Below are 12,785 nucleotides of genomic sequence, written 5' to 3' on the forward strand. Positions count from 1 at the left end.
CACATCAACCTCCCTTAAGTATTACTCTGCGCAATACTTTCCCTGCCCTTCCTCCCTCTCCCCCAACCATACCCCAAAACCTCCAGGATATATAACTTAGGATACAACTTTCTCCTGCTGTAATTCAAAAGTCTCCATGGTCTAACCCCAATCTATTTTCCTCCACTGCTTGCAGCCCCTGCTGGGATCCATTTTCTGCCACATGCCCCACTACTTGGCTGTATTATGTGATTCCACCTGTCCCAGTTCTGCCCTTTTTAGCATCATCTCAGTTTAAATTTAGCTATTTACAAAACCATCAAGGAAGCATTTTCTATTCTTTCTAATTAAGATAGCTTCCTCCTTTGAATTCCCTGTAGTCTTGGGGGCCCTTGCTTTTACTCTGCCAATAATTGCAGTGTTTGAGTTTTCTCTTTTTTTTTTTTTTTCATTTTCTTCTACTTCTCCCACCCCTAAAACAGATATATTCTCTTTGAAGGCAAAGACTGTCTTGCTAATCTTTTTATTACCTAAAAACCAGTTTAAGGCTTCTCTGAAACACTGCAAATTCATTAATATTTGTTAATGAAAAGGTAGTCCCTAGAGATACTTGAAGAGATAGGGTATTTTAACTATGCTTTATCCTCCCAAAATATTCACAGTATTAGCATATGAGAAGTACACCAAAGAGAAATGATCAATTTGTACAACCTAACTTTTCACCAAGCTTGATCAAAACAATCTTCTATTCCACACAGAGCCGCTAATAATGTCCTCTAAAGCAGGAAAATTCTGACAGTCTGACCTCCCTTCAATTTTTCCCTTAATATTGTTCAGGCCATATTAAAATTGCCAAAAATTCTTTTCTGTTTCCCAAGTCTTCACATCTTAGAAAATGAAAGACAATTAGATACACCATAGAGATTTAATCATTTTTATAAGATTTGGGACTTTAAAATAATGTTTTAATAAATAAACCAATACATGAATAGAGAGAAGACAAGATCTTCTGTAAAGCAGAATGCCAGCCAGGTTAAGAACCATCAACAACACATTCTAACACTACTGTATAGAAGTTCGTTTGGGAATGGGCTATTTTCCTAGTGTCAAATTATTTATTTCCCTTACTAATTACAAAAAGAAAAAACAGAATCTTGAAGTGCAGAAATCTGGATGACATCACCTTTAACCAAGTGGTTACAGTTACCACCACCAATAATGGATAAGAGACATCAGGTGCATTTTAAGGAAGCACTCATAATATCACAGTATTACAAAGTATTCCTGTCCAAAAAAAAAAAAAAAAAGCATAAACTGACACTTCAGAATATTAATACTGTGAAAGATAAAGGCTGAGAATTGTTTCAAATTAAAGATACGACAACTAAATGCAACGCAGAAGTCTGAATTGGGAATATGGTTGCTATAAAGAACATTATTGGACAACTGGTCAAATTTGAAAATGAACTACATATTGCATAATTCAACTGTATCAATGTTACCTTTTCTGCATTTAATTGGTGACTGTGAGGGTATGATCTTGCTCTTAGGAGACACAGACTAAAAGATCATGATCTCTACCACTTATTTTCAGAAGGTACAATGAAGAAGTTAAGATTCAGAAGAATGAATATGTAGCGTGTATGTGTATAAATAACTGTAGAGAAATAGAGCAAATTGGCAAAATGCTAATGATGGCTGAATTTTTAGTGTATGTTTGAAAGTTTTCAAAGTTTAACTTAAAGTAAGTTATTTAATTATTTGACTACTAGTTAGATTTATGGCCTTATTTAGTGTGGCAAGAAATTCAACATTCATCTCAGCAAGTATGTAGTGAAGGCCTGCTGTGCACTGGGTACTCTGTGATGGGTAAAGAATAAAAATGCTATTAGACCTTGGACTTACACTATAGTGCAGAGTCAGTAAACCATGGCCAGCAGGTTAAACTGGTCCATACCTGTCTTTGTAAATAAAGTTTTATTGGAAGACAGCTACACTCATTCATTTATGTATTGTCTATGACTGCTTTCATCCTACAGTGGCAGACCTAAGTAGGTGCAACAGAGAGAACGTGACCCACAAAATCTATTGTTAAATAGTTAGTATCTGGCCCTTTACAGAAACTTTCAAATCCCTGGTCTGGTGATGTAGCAGAAATGCAATTAAGTAATTGCTTGGGAACAAAAATTAAGAGAAAAAGAAAAATAAATTTGAAGGACCTTACAGTTCAAGCAAACAGGTCAAGTTTCAATTTGTACTTTGTGACAATATGTTAATCAGAAATCTATCCTTCAAATAGAGTTTACTAAATCCTTAGAAATAATCCTTTAGTAATAAGTATAAAATTGTCCTATAGCATATTTAATCTCACAATTTAGTTTAAGCAAGAAGAACTTGAAAGAAAAAGAGTATATACAAGGTCTGTTTGGAAAAAGTCCAGCCACTGTTAATATAATGAGAATAGTTTGCATGACATTGACGTAACCTGGCAGCCAAGGAGAGTGGACTGGAATGTGCACACATGAACAATGATGACTTCACTGTACTAATCAGTGGGGACTGTAGACTCCCTTGAGTGAGCACGTGTACTGTGTGGCTATCACATTCAAAATGACTGAGCGAGTAGAGCAACAAATCTGCATCCAATTTTGTATTCAGCTTGAACATTCCTCCACGGAAACTATTTGGATGATTCAGAAGGCCGCAGCTATGGGCAACTGGTGACTTGCAGCTTCATGACAACGTGTGCACTCATGCATCATGTCTTGTGCAGTTTTTGTCAAAACATCAAATTACCCAGGTGACTCAGCTCCCCCTACAGCCCAGATTTGGTGCCCTGCAACTTCTGTTCTTTCCCAAAACTAAAATCACCTTTAAAAGGGAAGAGATTTCAGACCGTTGATTAGATTCAGAAAAATACGATGGGGCAGCTGATGGCAAATGGGAGAACTGTGTGAGGTCTCAAGGTGCCTGCTTTGAAGGTGACTGAGGTATCACTGTTCTATGTACAATGTTTCTTGTATCTTCTTCAATAAATGTCTCTATTTTTCATATTACACATCTGGATACATTCTGGACAGACCCTGTATTTTGTGTCTAACATTCCCATAACAGAAAGGCTATGTAGAATAAAAAGTATTTTGCTCACCAAATACTTAAAGAGCATGCTATTACCTTTATATCCCCCTGAAAGTTTAGGAGGTTAAATTATCTAAATAAGTTATAAATCTAGGGAAGCCAAAATTCGAAGGCATTAAGAACGCAATAATAAAAAATAATAAAGAGGTAAATAAAATAATAAGTATGTCAGGTTTTAATTTAACCTACCAACTTCAAGTTAGGTGACTGAGCAAATTAACTGTTAGATAAGTCTCATGAAGTACCACTTTTATAAATTTGTGGGACTATATACCTCTCAGGGAAAATATTATAAGGTTACAGCACAACGTCCAATATACAATATGATAATAAATGGTGGTTTAAAAAATTTTTTAAATCCAGAAATTTCTCCCATCTTCCTTTTGTAGCAAGTTAAAGAGCTATGTTAGATAAAACCTAGGAAAAGAATATTAAAACTTACAAGGTGTGAGTTGTACTCTAGCCTCTGCCACCATTCCACCTTTATATTTGTGACACCTTGGGACCTAAACTTCCTCATGCTTAAAATGAGAAGATAAATATATAATCTGTCCTCTAGCTCTTGATTTCAATAATTCTGAAATAACTGGCTCACCAGAGGTATAGCACACCTCAAGTTTTAAAAGTTTATGTGATCCTATAGATGATATAACCAATGTAAAATATAAAATTAAACTTTTGTTTACCAATATTCCTTTGTTACCATTAAGGCTAACCCAAAAGGGTGAAATGTGCTTTAGGAAGATAAAAATAAGCAAGATGTTGCTTCTCTTAATCTGGTGATCAATATTATTAAAATAAAAGTGGATTTAGTAATCACACAGATGTGCTTTTACAGCAGAACCAGCGAGGTAAATGTCTAAAAAACTTAATCATTTAAATTTTCATAAATTACCAGACCTTACCATAACCTTAGATATCCTTCTGTTTATAGACTGTAACATCACACTTCAAGTATATCCTTGTGAAATATTTATAGTTAAAATAAAATGACACCTGGGATGTCTTTAAAGTACTATAGCTACACCCTCCCTTGCCCCTTTCCCCCAAAAGTTAGAAAGGGACAGGTAAAAGACGAAGCTAAGTGGTGGGTATATGTTGGCTCATTAGCTTTTGTATATATTTGAAATTTCGTACTAAAAAGGTAATAATATTTACTTTTAAAAGTCAATGTAATTCATCATATTAAAAAACTTAGTTTTTTTTAGATAAAAAATCACAGATACAGAAAAAGCATTGACAAAATCCAACATCCATTCCTAATTTTAAGAAAGCTCTCAGTAAATTCAGGGAAGTTTCTCAAACTGACAAAGGGGATCTGTGAAAAATAATTAAGTTGAACATCCAATTCAGAACTTCTGCGCTTTGAAATACACTGTTAAGGCAATGAAAAGACAAGTCACAAACTGGAAAATATTTGCAAATCACACATCTGAGAATAGACTTGTATCTGGAATATAAGGAACCCTCAAAGCTTAACATGATAACAACCCAGTAGAAAATGGCCAAAAGATTTAAATATTTCACCAAAGAGGATATACGGATGGTATATGAGCACATAGAAAGATGAGCAGTATTAATCATTAAAGAAATGCAAATTCAAACTACAGAAAAAACCCATTACACTCCTAACAGAATGCCTAAAATGAAAATTGCCCACACCAAGTGCTAAAAATGGTGTGGAGCACCTGGACCTTACACACTGCAGGTGGGAGTGTAAAATGGTACAACCACTTTGGAAAAAGTTTTGCAGTTTCTTAAAAAGATAAACAGCCATTCCACTCCTAGGTATATACCAAAGAGAAAGAATGTATATATATCCACAAAGACTTGTACATGAATGACCATAACAGTATTATTTGTAATAGTCAAAAACTGGAAACAATCCAATAGCCCATCAAACATTTAAAGATTATACAACGAATAACTGGCAAGGGTCAGAATTTGAACTCTGGTCTGATGATTTTATGAAGTTCAGTGCTCTTTCCCTCTACACAAAACTATATCGGAATATATACATATTTCATAAATACAGCATTATAAATGCTCAAATGTCAACCAAAATGGTATCAATTAGGCCAGAAAACAAGTCTGCTCCTAAATCTAGGGGGATAAGGAGCTAAAACTTAGGAGTCAGGGGATGGCTTTTGAGAGGGGGAACCCTAGATGATCGGCAAGCTGAAAGAACTGTACAAAAAGAGCTTCTCAGAAGTTACAGGTATTGGCAGTGGGGAAAATGAAACCGGCTCCAGGTGTTAGACCAGTGGAGTCAGACCAGACCTCAGTTCAGCAACCTCAGTGCTTAAGTTCTAAGAAAGACTTCAGAGCTAAGATTCAAATTATAGGAGAAAGTTTATTTAGAAAGTCACAAAGGTAAAAGATGTGAGCTGTAGAAGAAATGGGCTTAGGAAACAAGTTACAGAGGCCAAAAAATAAAAAATAAAATAAAGGGCCCTTGGAAGTTAGGAGAGAGAAAGGTAAAGGTAACCTTTTTATGGGGAAGAGAGGGAGGGGAGGTGGGTATGCTTTCCCCAGTACGCTGGGTCCTCGGTCCTAACAGCTTTTAAGGGTGGAGATTTTAGGGGAGGTTTCAAGGGGAGAATCCCAATAGAATATTTATCAGTTTCCCAGGTGTGTCCTTTCAGGGTCATGGTCTCCACTGATTGGCTGGCACCAGGCCAGGGGTCATTAGTCAATGCAGCTGGTCTGAGGCAGCCAAGGCACTGTTTATCTGGTTTTGCTGCTTTTCTGGGCCTGGAGCTTAAATACAATTGAGGCCTAGATGTATCTGATGTGGATCAGAACCTCATTGTCCTGGGTTCTTAATTAGTAAGGGCTATTCTCCAGCCCCCTTTTTCATTCCTTCTCTAAGAGTGTCTGGGGTCTAACCTGAATGACAAGCAGCCCACTAGGGAAGGAAGGCTACCCTGGGGACGGGGCCCTTGTTCTCCCAGTTTTTCGCAATGCTAGGCACCCAGGGCTTTCTGCCCTGGTGACCTTCTGTATCTGGCCTACTGTCCTTGCTCTGCTCCTGTCTAACTGCCTACTGCATAGGGAATGCAGGCCTTTCGACTTCCTTAGTCAAAATTCCATAGATATGCCACCTCACTTTTCTTCCCAAAACATTAAATTAGGTTTATTTTCAGATCCAAGCTAAAAACAATACCCTAATTTAAGTTTAGGGACTGCCCACTATATTATGTAATTGATGGCAAAAACTGTTAGCTATCAAGAAAGAAAAACACCAAAATAAAAAGGCAAATGTAGGTGTGCAGTAATAGTTTAATAAATTCTTTGTTTTGATGAGGTGAGGAACAGAGGTAAAAGGACCAGACATAAAATAACAAACCAGTGATCAAACAAATGTACCAGATTAATGAACTTTATCTAAATAAGAGCTAAGTACTTTCATAGGCAGGAAAAACAAACAAAAAACTATGTATTTAGATGGAGTTGCTTTTTGTGTGTGTGCAGTTACAATCCCAGGCAGCCAACATGTATATTTATTTACAAAGGGTTTCCCCTGCTTTTTCCTTTTTAAAAACAATTCTATATGGGGAATTGTTACTTAAGACATCATTAACTGATTCTTTACACATGTGGGTACCATGAAAACCATTTAAGCACTCTTCTGTAGGATATCAATTATACTCTACCTAAATAAAGATTTCTTCTGTTCAGTCTTGTTAGTAGCATTAAAACATGCTACTGAGTACCAAGACTCACTTTTCCAAATAATCATATAACAAAATATATAAATATCATGACTTCCAAGAATACCTTCCTAGGGTTTTTGACCGATTCCCACCCTCACTGGTACTTACCCATGTGGCAAGAACTCAATAAGGAAGTTTACCAAAATAAGTTGGAAGGCCAGAAACTCCTTGAAAGGAGTGCAATGTAGGTAGTTACATCCAATTAGTTCTGGATCCATGTAAAAGGATTCCAAAAATTAAAACAAATATGGACCATTCTGTGGCATGGCATATTCTATAATATAGCCGCCAAAATTCTTTAACATCATGCTAGTTCAGCTGAAAGAAAAGTTAACATAAAAATGAAATAAGCTATATTATATCCAAGCTCCATTCTAATTATTTCTATCTAGAATAAATTAAACCATATGCAGCATACTAATCTTCAAGGGTATTTTAAGCATGGTTCAAACAAATTACCTACACAAGAAACTTGGGCTGCTCAATGTTATAAACTGGGCAATTTAAGAAGAGACAATATTTAAAATACAATATTGAGAATCAGGAGGCCTACCTTAAAATTCTGGCTGGTACTTAGGAGTTTTCCATGAGAAAATAATTTTGTCTCTTTGTGTTATCACTTGACTTATTTATTAATATCACAGCCTACATACCACAGGGCTGCTATGAAGAATAATCCGTTTATGAAAGCTACTATAAACTATTAAGTGTTATATAATCATTCTTTTAAAATATTCTTCAATGTGTTCTTTTCATAAAAATTTGAATTTTAATCAAACTCCTTCCATGAAATTATTTTAACAAGCATTAAGCCTATCTTACCTCTTTTAGAAATTTAGCAACTTAAACGTAAATCAAAATTGAGTCTTTGGGAGATTGACAATAGAAATTTAAAATATCTTTCGCTCAAAGTATATTTGTCATTTTTTCATTGCCTCCCATTATTCAAGGAAAAGAAAGGGTTTACCCAACTCTGAGGTCATCTATTCAAATGAAATCACTGGCTTGCTTTTACTTCAAAAGCAAAGTCTGTTTCATGACAGACTATCACTTTTAAATCTTAAAGTTAATTTTAATAGTACCTAATAGTGATTTTACTTACATACCTTTATGATCTTTTGATATGTACATACAGGATGGGGCTAAAGTAGGTTCAGTTATTCATATGGAAAATAATACAATAACAAATAATACAAGAATAAACTGTTTCACATACTCAGAACTGTAAACCTACCTTTGCCCCAGCCTGTACAATGCACCATTTTCTACAGAGTAGGATTTTGTTTCTTTTTCTCCCAGCGGTATCAGTCAAGTCAGTTTTTGACCAACCCTTTCCCCTATTCTACTAATCTATACATAGACTTTAAAATAAAATCAAAACAAAAGAAGTAAGACTCTTACCAAGGTCTGGCAATTACCCCCTTCAAAGATCTAACCCTAACCAGGTCCTCTTAAGTCTCCATAGCTGCAGATTACCTGTACGATAGTATTTACCCCTTCTTCTGCTTTAGTCTAGGTTCTGTATTTAGGAAAGACTAATGAGATTCTACAGCTTGGCTAGAAAATAATTTCTTTCCACCTCCAAGGCCAATTTAACCTAACTTGGATGAAGTGGCAGGACCTGGTGCACAACTAATCTGGAGGCTGGCCTCTATACCAGAGTTGCCTGAGGCAGAAAATTCGGCTCATAAGATACAGTTTAGTTTTAAGGGGAGTCCAAAGTCCATTCTTGCTGACATCTCTGGTTCTCTATCTTCTTCAGTTTCTCCAGCTTTTTCATTCCCTTACCAAATATCTTGCCCATGTTGGCACCATGGGCAAATTTTTCTCTCTTCACAAAAGAAGATAAGTGATTCTTCAACTGGCTGTATGTTCAAAGATCCCTTGTTTCTGAATATCCTGAGCTCTCCCTGGGATGTGCCACCCTGGCATACAGATTATTTCAAGGTGTAAACAATTAAAGCCCAACAAAGTCAGGAATATTTTGTTTGTTTATTTTCTCCTTTCCACTTTAGCACATACAAATTAAGAGTGGTATAGAGGGGAAAGATCCATGAAAAAAAAATCTGTGCCCTAAATTTCCCTCTGTCCCATTGTTTGATAGGTAGCAAGAATGTGTTTGTCACATTCTCAGCTAAACTGTGAGTTGCCTATTTCCCTTTAGAAATCCAGACCCACTCCCACTTTTCCCCCCTTTCTCCAAAATGACATTTATACCTCCTTTTGCCTCACTGTCTTTGGAATTTTTATGTTACCATGCGCATGTAATAAAATTTGATTTTCTCCTGTTAATCTGCTCTATGTTTTTGACTTATTTGACCAGTCAGAAGAACTAAAGGGATAAGGAGAAAGTTTCCCAGGTAGTGACGGTATCATCTATAAAAACTATCACCTATAAAAACAACTGAGAAAAATAAGCAATTATTCTAACAAGGTCTTCAACAAAAGTACACATATGCAAATAAACCATTTGTGCTTTCAAGTGTCTTTTATCCTGAATTAAAACACAATGGGAACTAAGAGAACCTGTAAAAAGTCAACTGCAAGCATTAGAAACATTTATAAATATATAGTAATTCTGTAGTATAATGCTCAACATCAGTATCTCCCTCTCTGCTCTTTCTCATTTCTTCTTTTTTTTTTTTTCTTGAGAGACAGAGAGAAACAATCTGTTTCTCCACTTATCCATGCACCCATCAGTTGCTTCCTGTATATGCCCTGACCAGCGATGGAATCTGCAACCTTGGTGCATGAGGACGACGCTCCAATCAACTGCACCACCCAGCCAGGCTCTGCTCTTTCAAGCTTTCCCTGCACTTTATTCATAAAAACAAACACGTAATAGTCTCTATTTACCAGGTGCTATTCTAAGTGCTTTATATGCATTAATTTATCTAAGGCTCTGAACAACTCAATAAGCTATGTAATATTTATATACATATTTACAAATAACAAATCTTAGGCATAGACAGGTGGAGTCAAAGGAGTCTGTCCAAAGTGACAACGCCAAGATTGGAACAAAGCAGCCTGGCTCTAGAGTCCTATCCATTAACTACTGTGCTATTATGCCTCTGATACTTTCACTATCACATTTAACATTAAAATTGCTTATAAACCACTTGAGGGCATGGATTGTGACCATCCTTTGCACAGCTCTATCCTCAGTATGGAGCAGAAGTCTTGAGGTTCATGAATAAATAAATCATTGCTGAATTCTTCACAGATAGGTTTCCCCCTCTAGACTATGTTCCCTTAAGAGTCAAATACGACAAAAGTGATATTGCAGCTCATCCTTTAAGAGTGCACGGCATCTAAGTGAAAACAAATTAATACAAATAAAGTTCTTGCTCCAGACATTCCTGAAGTTCTTGCTCCAGACATTCCTGAACACCTGCTGAATGAATATATCTTCTATTTACAAAGTCTTGAAGCAAAATACAATGAGAAGCCCCATTCTGAGAGATAACAGAGCCACCCCTCTAAACCTAACTTTGCAAGAAATCAATAGCTGCCTTAAATAACATTTTAAACTTACTAGTAGGCAGATTAGCAGACTAAGGTAAAACATCAAACGAAATGTAAAAGCTGTCCTTCATTACATGAGTACTCCCTTTAAGAAAACTTTTTACTTAAAAACCATACTTAGCAAAGGTAAGATTAAATTATTTTTAAAATAACTTTTTGTAGAATCCTTCTATAATTGTAAATTCTCTTGATTTCACTCAAAACACCCAGGAATTAAAAAATGAAGCTTAATTTGGGCAAAGGAAACCAAAATAGACAATACTAAGGATTAATCACACAGTATTTAAAAGAGCAATTTCAAACTGTAGCCATCACTGGATTACTTATATTGGTATTAGAGAGAGTAAATCTCAGCATCAGGCAGGCCTTCCCCTAAATACACTAGAAATTCTACCGTGGCTATCATTTCAACTCAGAACAATTTCCAAATTACCTTCTGATGCTAGAAAAGCACTAGGAAAAGAACAATTCCTTTCTGACACTATTCTGGAAACAATGTCAAAGTTTTTGCTTAAACAAAAGTATCAACTCTTTTAAAACTTCAGTATCTCAAAGAAAAGCTGAAATTATAATACTTAAGGAGGTCTGGGTAATTCGTGAATATTTGCATTAAAGAAATACGTTCTCCAAATTTAGTAATTCCTGCCAATGCCACACCTTCTAACCTTCCCGTAATCCACAAGTAAAATGGGCACGGAGAAATGCTAAGAGCTAAAGCGAAATTACAGGTAAGTAAGCTCCATACAATCAGAAGTGGCGCAACTGAACCGAGGCGCTGGCAGGGACCAGACTGCCCTGCAGCTGGCCGCTGTGGGACACTTGCGAGCAACTACAAGGAAAAACACCTTTCTTCATTATAGCTTCTTCCTTCCTCAGGAGGGTTGAGGGGAGGGTGGAGGACTCTGGAAGGCACCCAAAAAGAAAAACACACCCCAAATACCTATTTCAAATTTCTGCCTAATAGTTTCTATTTCCAAAACGGACGGCTGGGCAGTTCCCGAGCACACAGGAGATTTGGGGGTGGTGAGATGGGTGGGTGATGGGGCAGAACCCCAACTGAAGCAATACACAGGGCATCTCTCTCCACCAGCGGAAAGCGCAATTTTCCCTCAAAACCGCAACCCTGGCCGGCCCAGGGCCACGCCTCGCCGAGCCTGTCCCCACGCCGGGCCGGGCCCAGGCCGACGACGCCCGCCCTCCCTTCCCGGCCGCTCCCCGCTGGCTGCCGGCGACAGCGACAGCAGACCGGACGCACTCACATCCGTCCGTGTCCTCCTGCAGGTCCTCTTGGAGCAGCGAGAGGTCTGCACCGTGGGGAAAAAAGAGAGGCCTGGTCAGCGACTCGCGACCCGGCACGCCGCCCCCGTCACCCCCTCCACCCACCCTCCCTCTCGGTCCCGCGACGCCTCCCGGCGCCGGCCTCTGCCGCACCCGGGGTGGTGGCGGACTGGAGGACGCCGGGAGGGGCCGCCGCCGCCGCGCCGCTCGAAGAACGAGGGGTCACGTACCCGCCATCTTGTGGTCGCCCCCTCCTCCTCAGTCTCCCGGGATCCGGGGCTACATGGAGCGGCGCGAGCCGGGGAGCCGGTGGACGCGCGCGGGAGGGGCAGCGAGGAGGAGGGACTGGCCGGGGGTGCCGCGCGCACGCGCGCGCGCGGGGCGGACCGTGGGCCTGGGACTGGGCCTCGGGCGGAGAGGCTACGGGACGCCGTGAATAGGCGGGCGCCGTGGGCCTCTGGCCTCGCCCCGCCTCTTCTGTCCGCTCCTTGCGGCTCCGGGACGGCTGGCGCTCTCTTCTCCCACCTCCCTCGCTCCCAGCCCGGCCCGGCGGCGCGCGCTCACACCCTCGGCCAGAGGCTCCCTCAAGCCGAGAGCAGCGGACGGAAGCGCGCAAGCTGCCGCCGGCCGGGGACTGTGTAGCTTGTGCCCGGAAACGGAGCCGGGCAGGGCCTCCCGCGGCCCAACTCGCTTTATTGGGTCACCGGCCTCGCCCACCACCTCGTCGGCCGCAGCCCTTCTTCGCGGGCGTGCCGTTCGCTGTCCCTCACCCACTCCCCAGGGCTGCACGTACGTCGGCGGCCATTCGAAGCCCGGCAGAGGCCGAGGATTGCACCCTCCGGATGGAGGAAGCACCGCCTCCCGTCGCGCTGGTAACAAAGCCCAGGGCTCGGCTGCCTGCTCTTGGAGTGACAAAATCATCCTTGTTCAGCCGGCACACCCAGCACCTTTAAGGCCTTAGATTCAGGTTATTATCCCTATGTCCTCCTAATCCTGAGCTGACAAAGCAGAAATCCCCGAGCAAGTGCGTTGGCAAGCCTGAGTTCATATTAATTCTGCCATTTACTTAGTAGGTAGGTGGCCCATTTGTGAAATGAATTATGATAACTGCCTCTTGGGGTTTTTGGAATTAATGAAGAATGTAAGGAA

The 12,785-nt window shown here is 39.7% G+C and overlaps 1 protein-coding gene across 3 annotated transcripts in view; it reads right to left on the reverse strand.

Moving 5' to 3' along the window:
- PPP4R1 (protein phosphatase 4 regulatory subunit 1) overlaps nt 1–12,414 on the reverse strand; it is an 88,718-nt gene extending 76,304 nt beyond the window's left edge. For 2 of the 3 annotated variants that reach the window (XM_090285811.1, XM_090285812.1), the window contains exons 1-2: nt 11,867–12,413; nt 11,618–11,662 (exon numbers count right to left, since the gene is read on the reverse strand). In XM_090285811.1, the coding sequence (XP_090141937.1) occupies nt 11,618–11,662; nt 11,867–11,873 (52 nt within the window). In that variant the 5' untranslated portion in view covers nt 11,874–12,413. Of the gene's footprint in view, nt 1–11,617; nt 11,663–11,866 lie in introns of all 3 variants that reach the window. The other variant, XM_090285810.1, reaches the window with a different exon arrangement.
- Nucleotides 12,415–12,785: the final 371 nt, after the last annotated feature.

Source organism: Furipterus horrens, unplaced genomic scaffold, assembly GCF_987537825.1.
Source record: "Furipterus horrens unplaced genomic scaffold, mFurHor1.1.pri manual_scaffold_8, whole genome shotgun sequence".
Lineage (NCBI taxonomy): Eukaryota > Metazoa > Chordata > Mammalia > Chiroptera > Furipteridae > Furipterus > Furipterus horrens.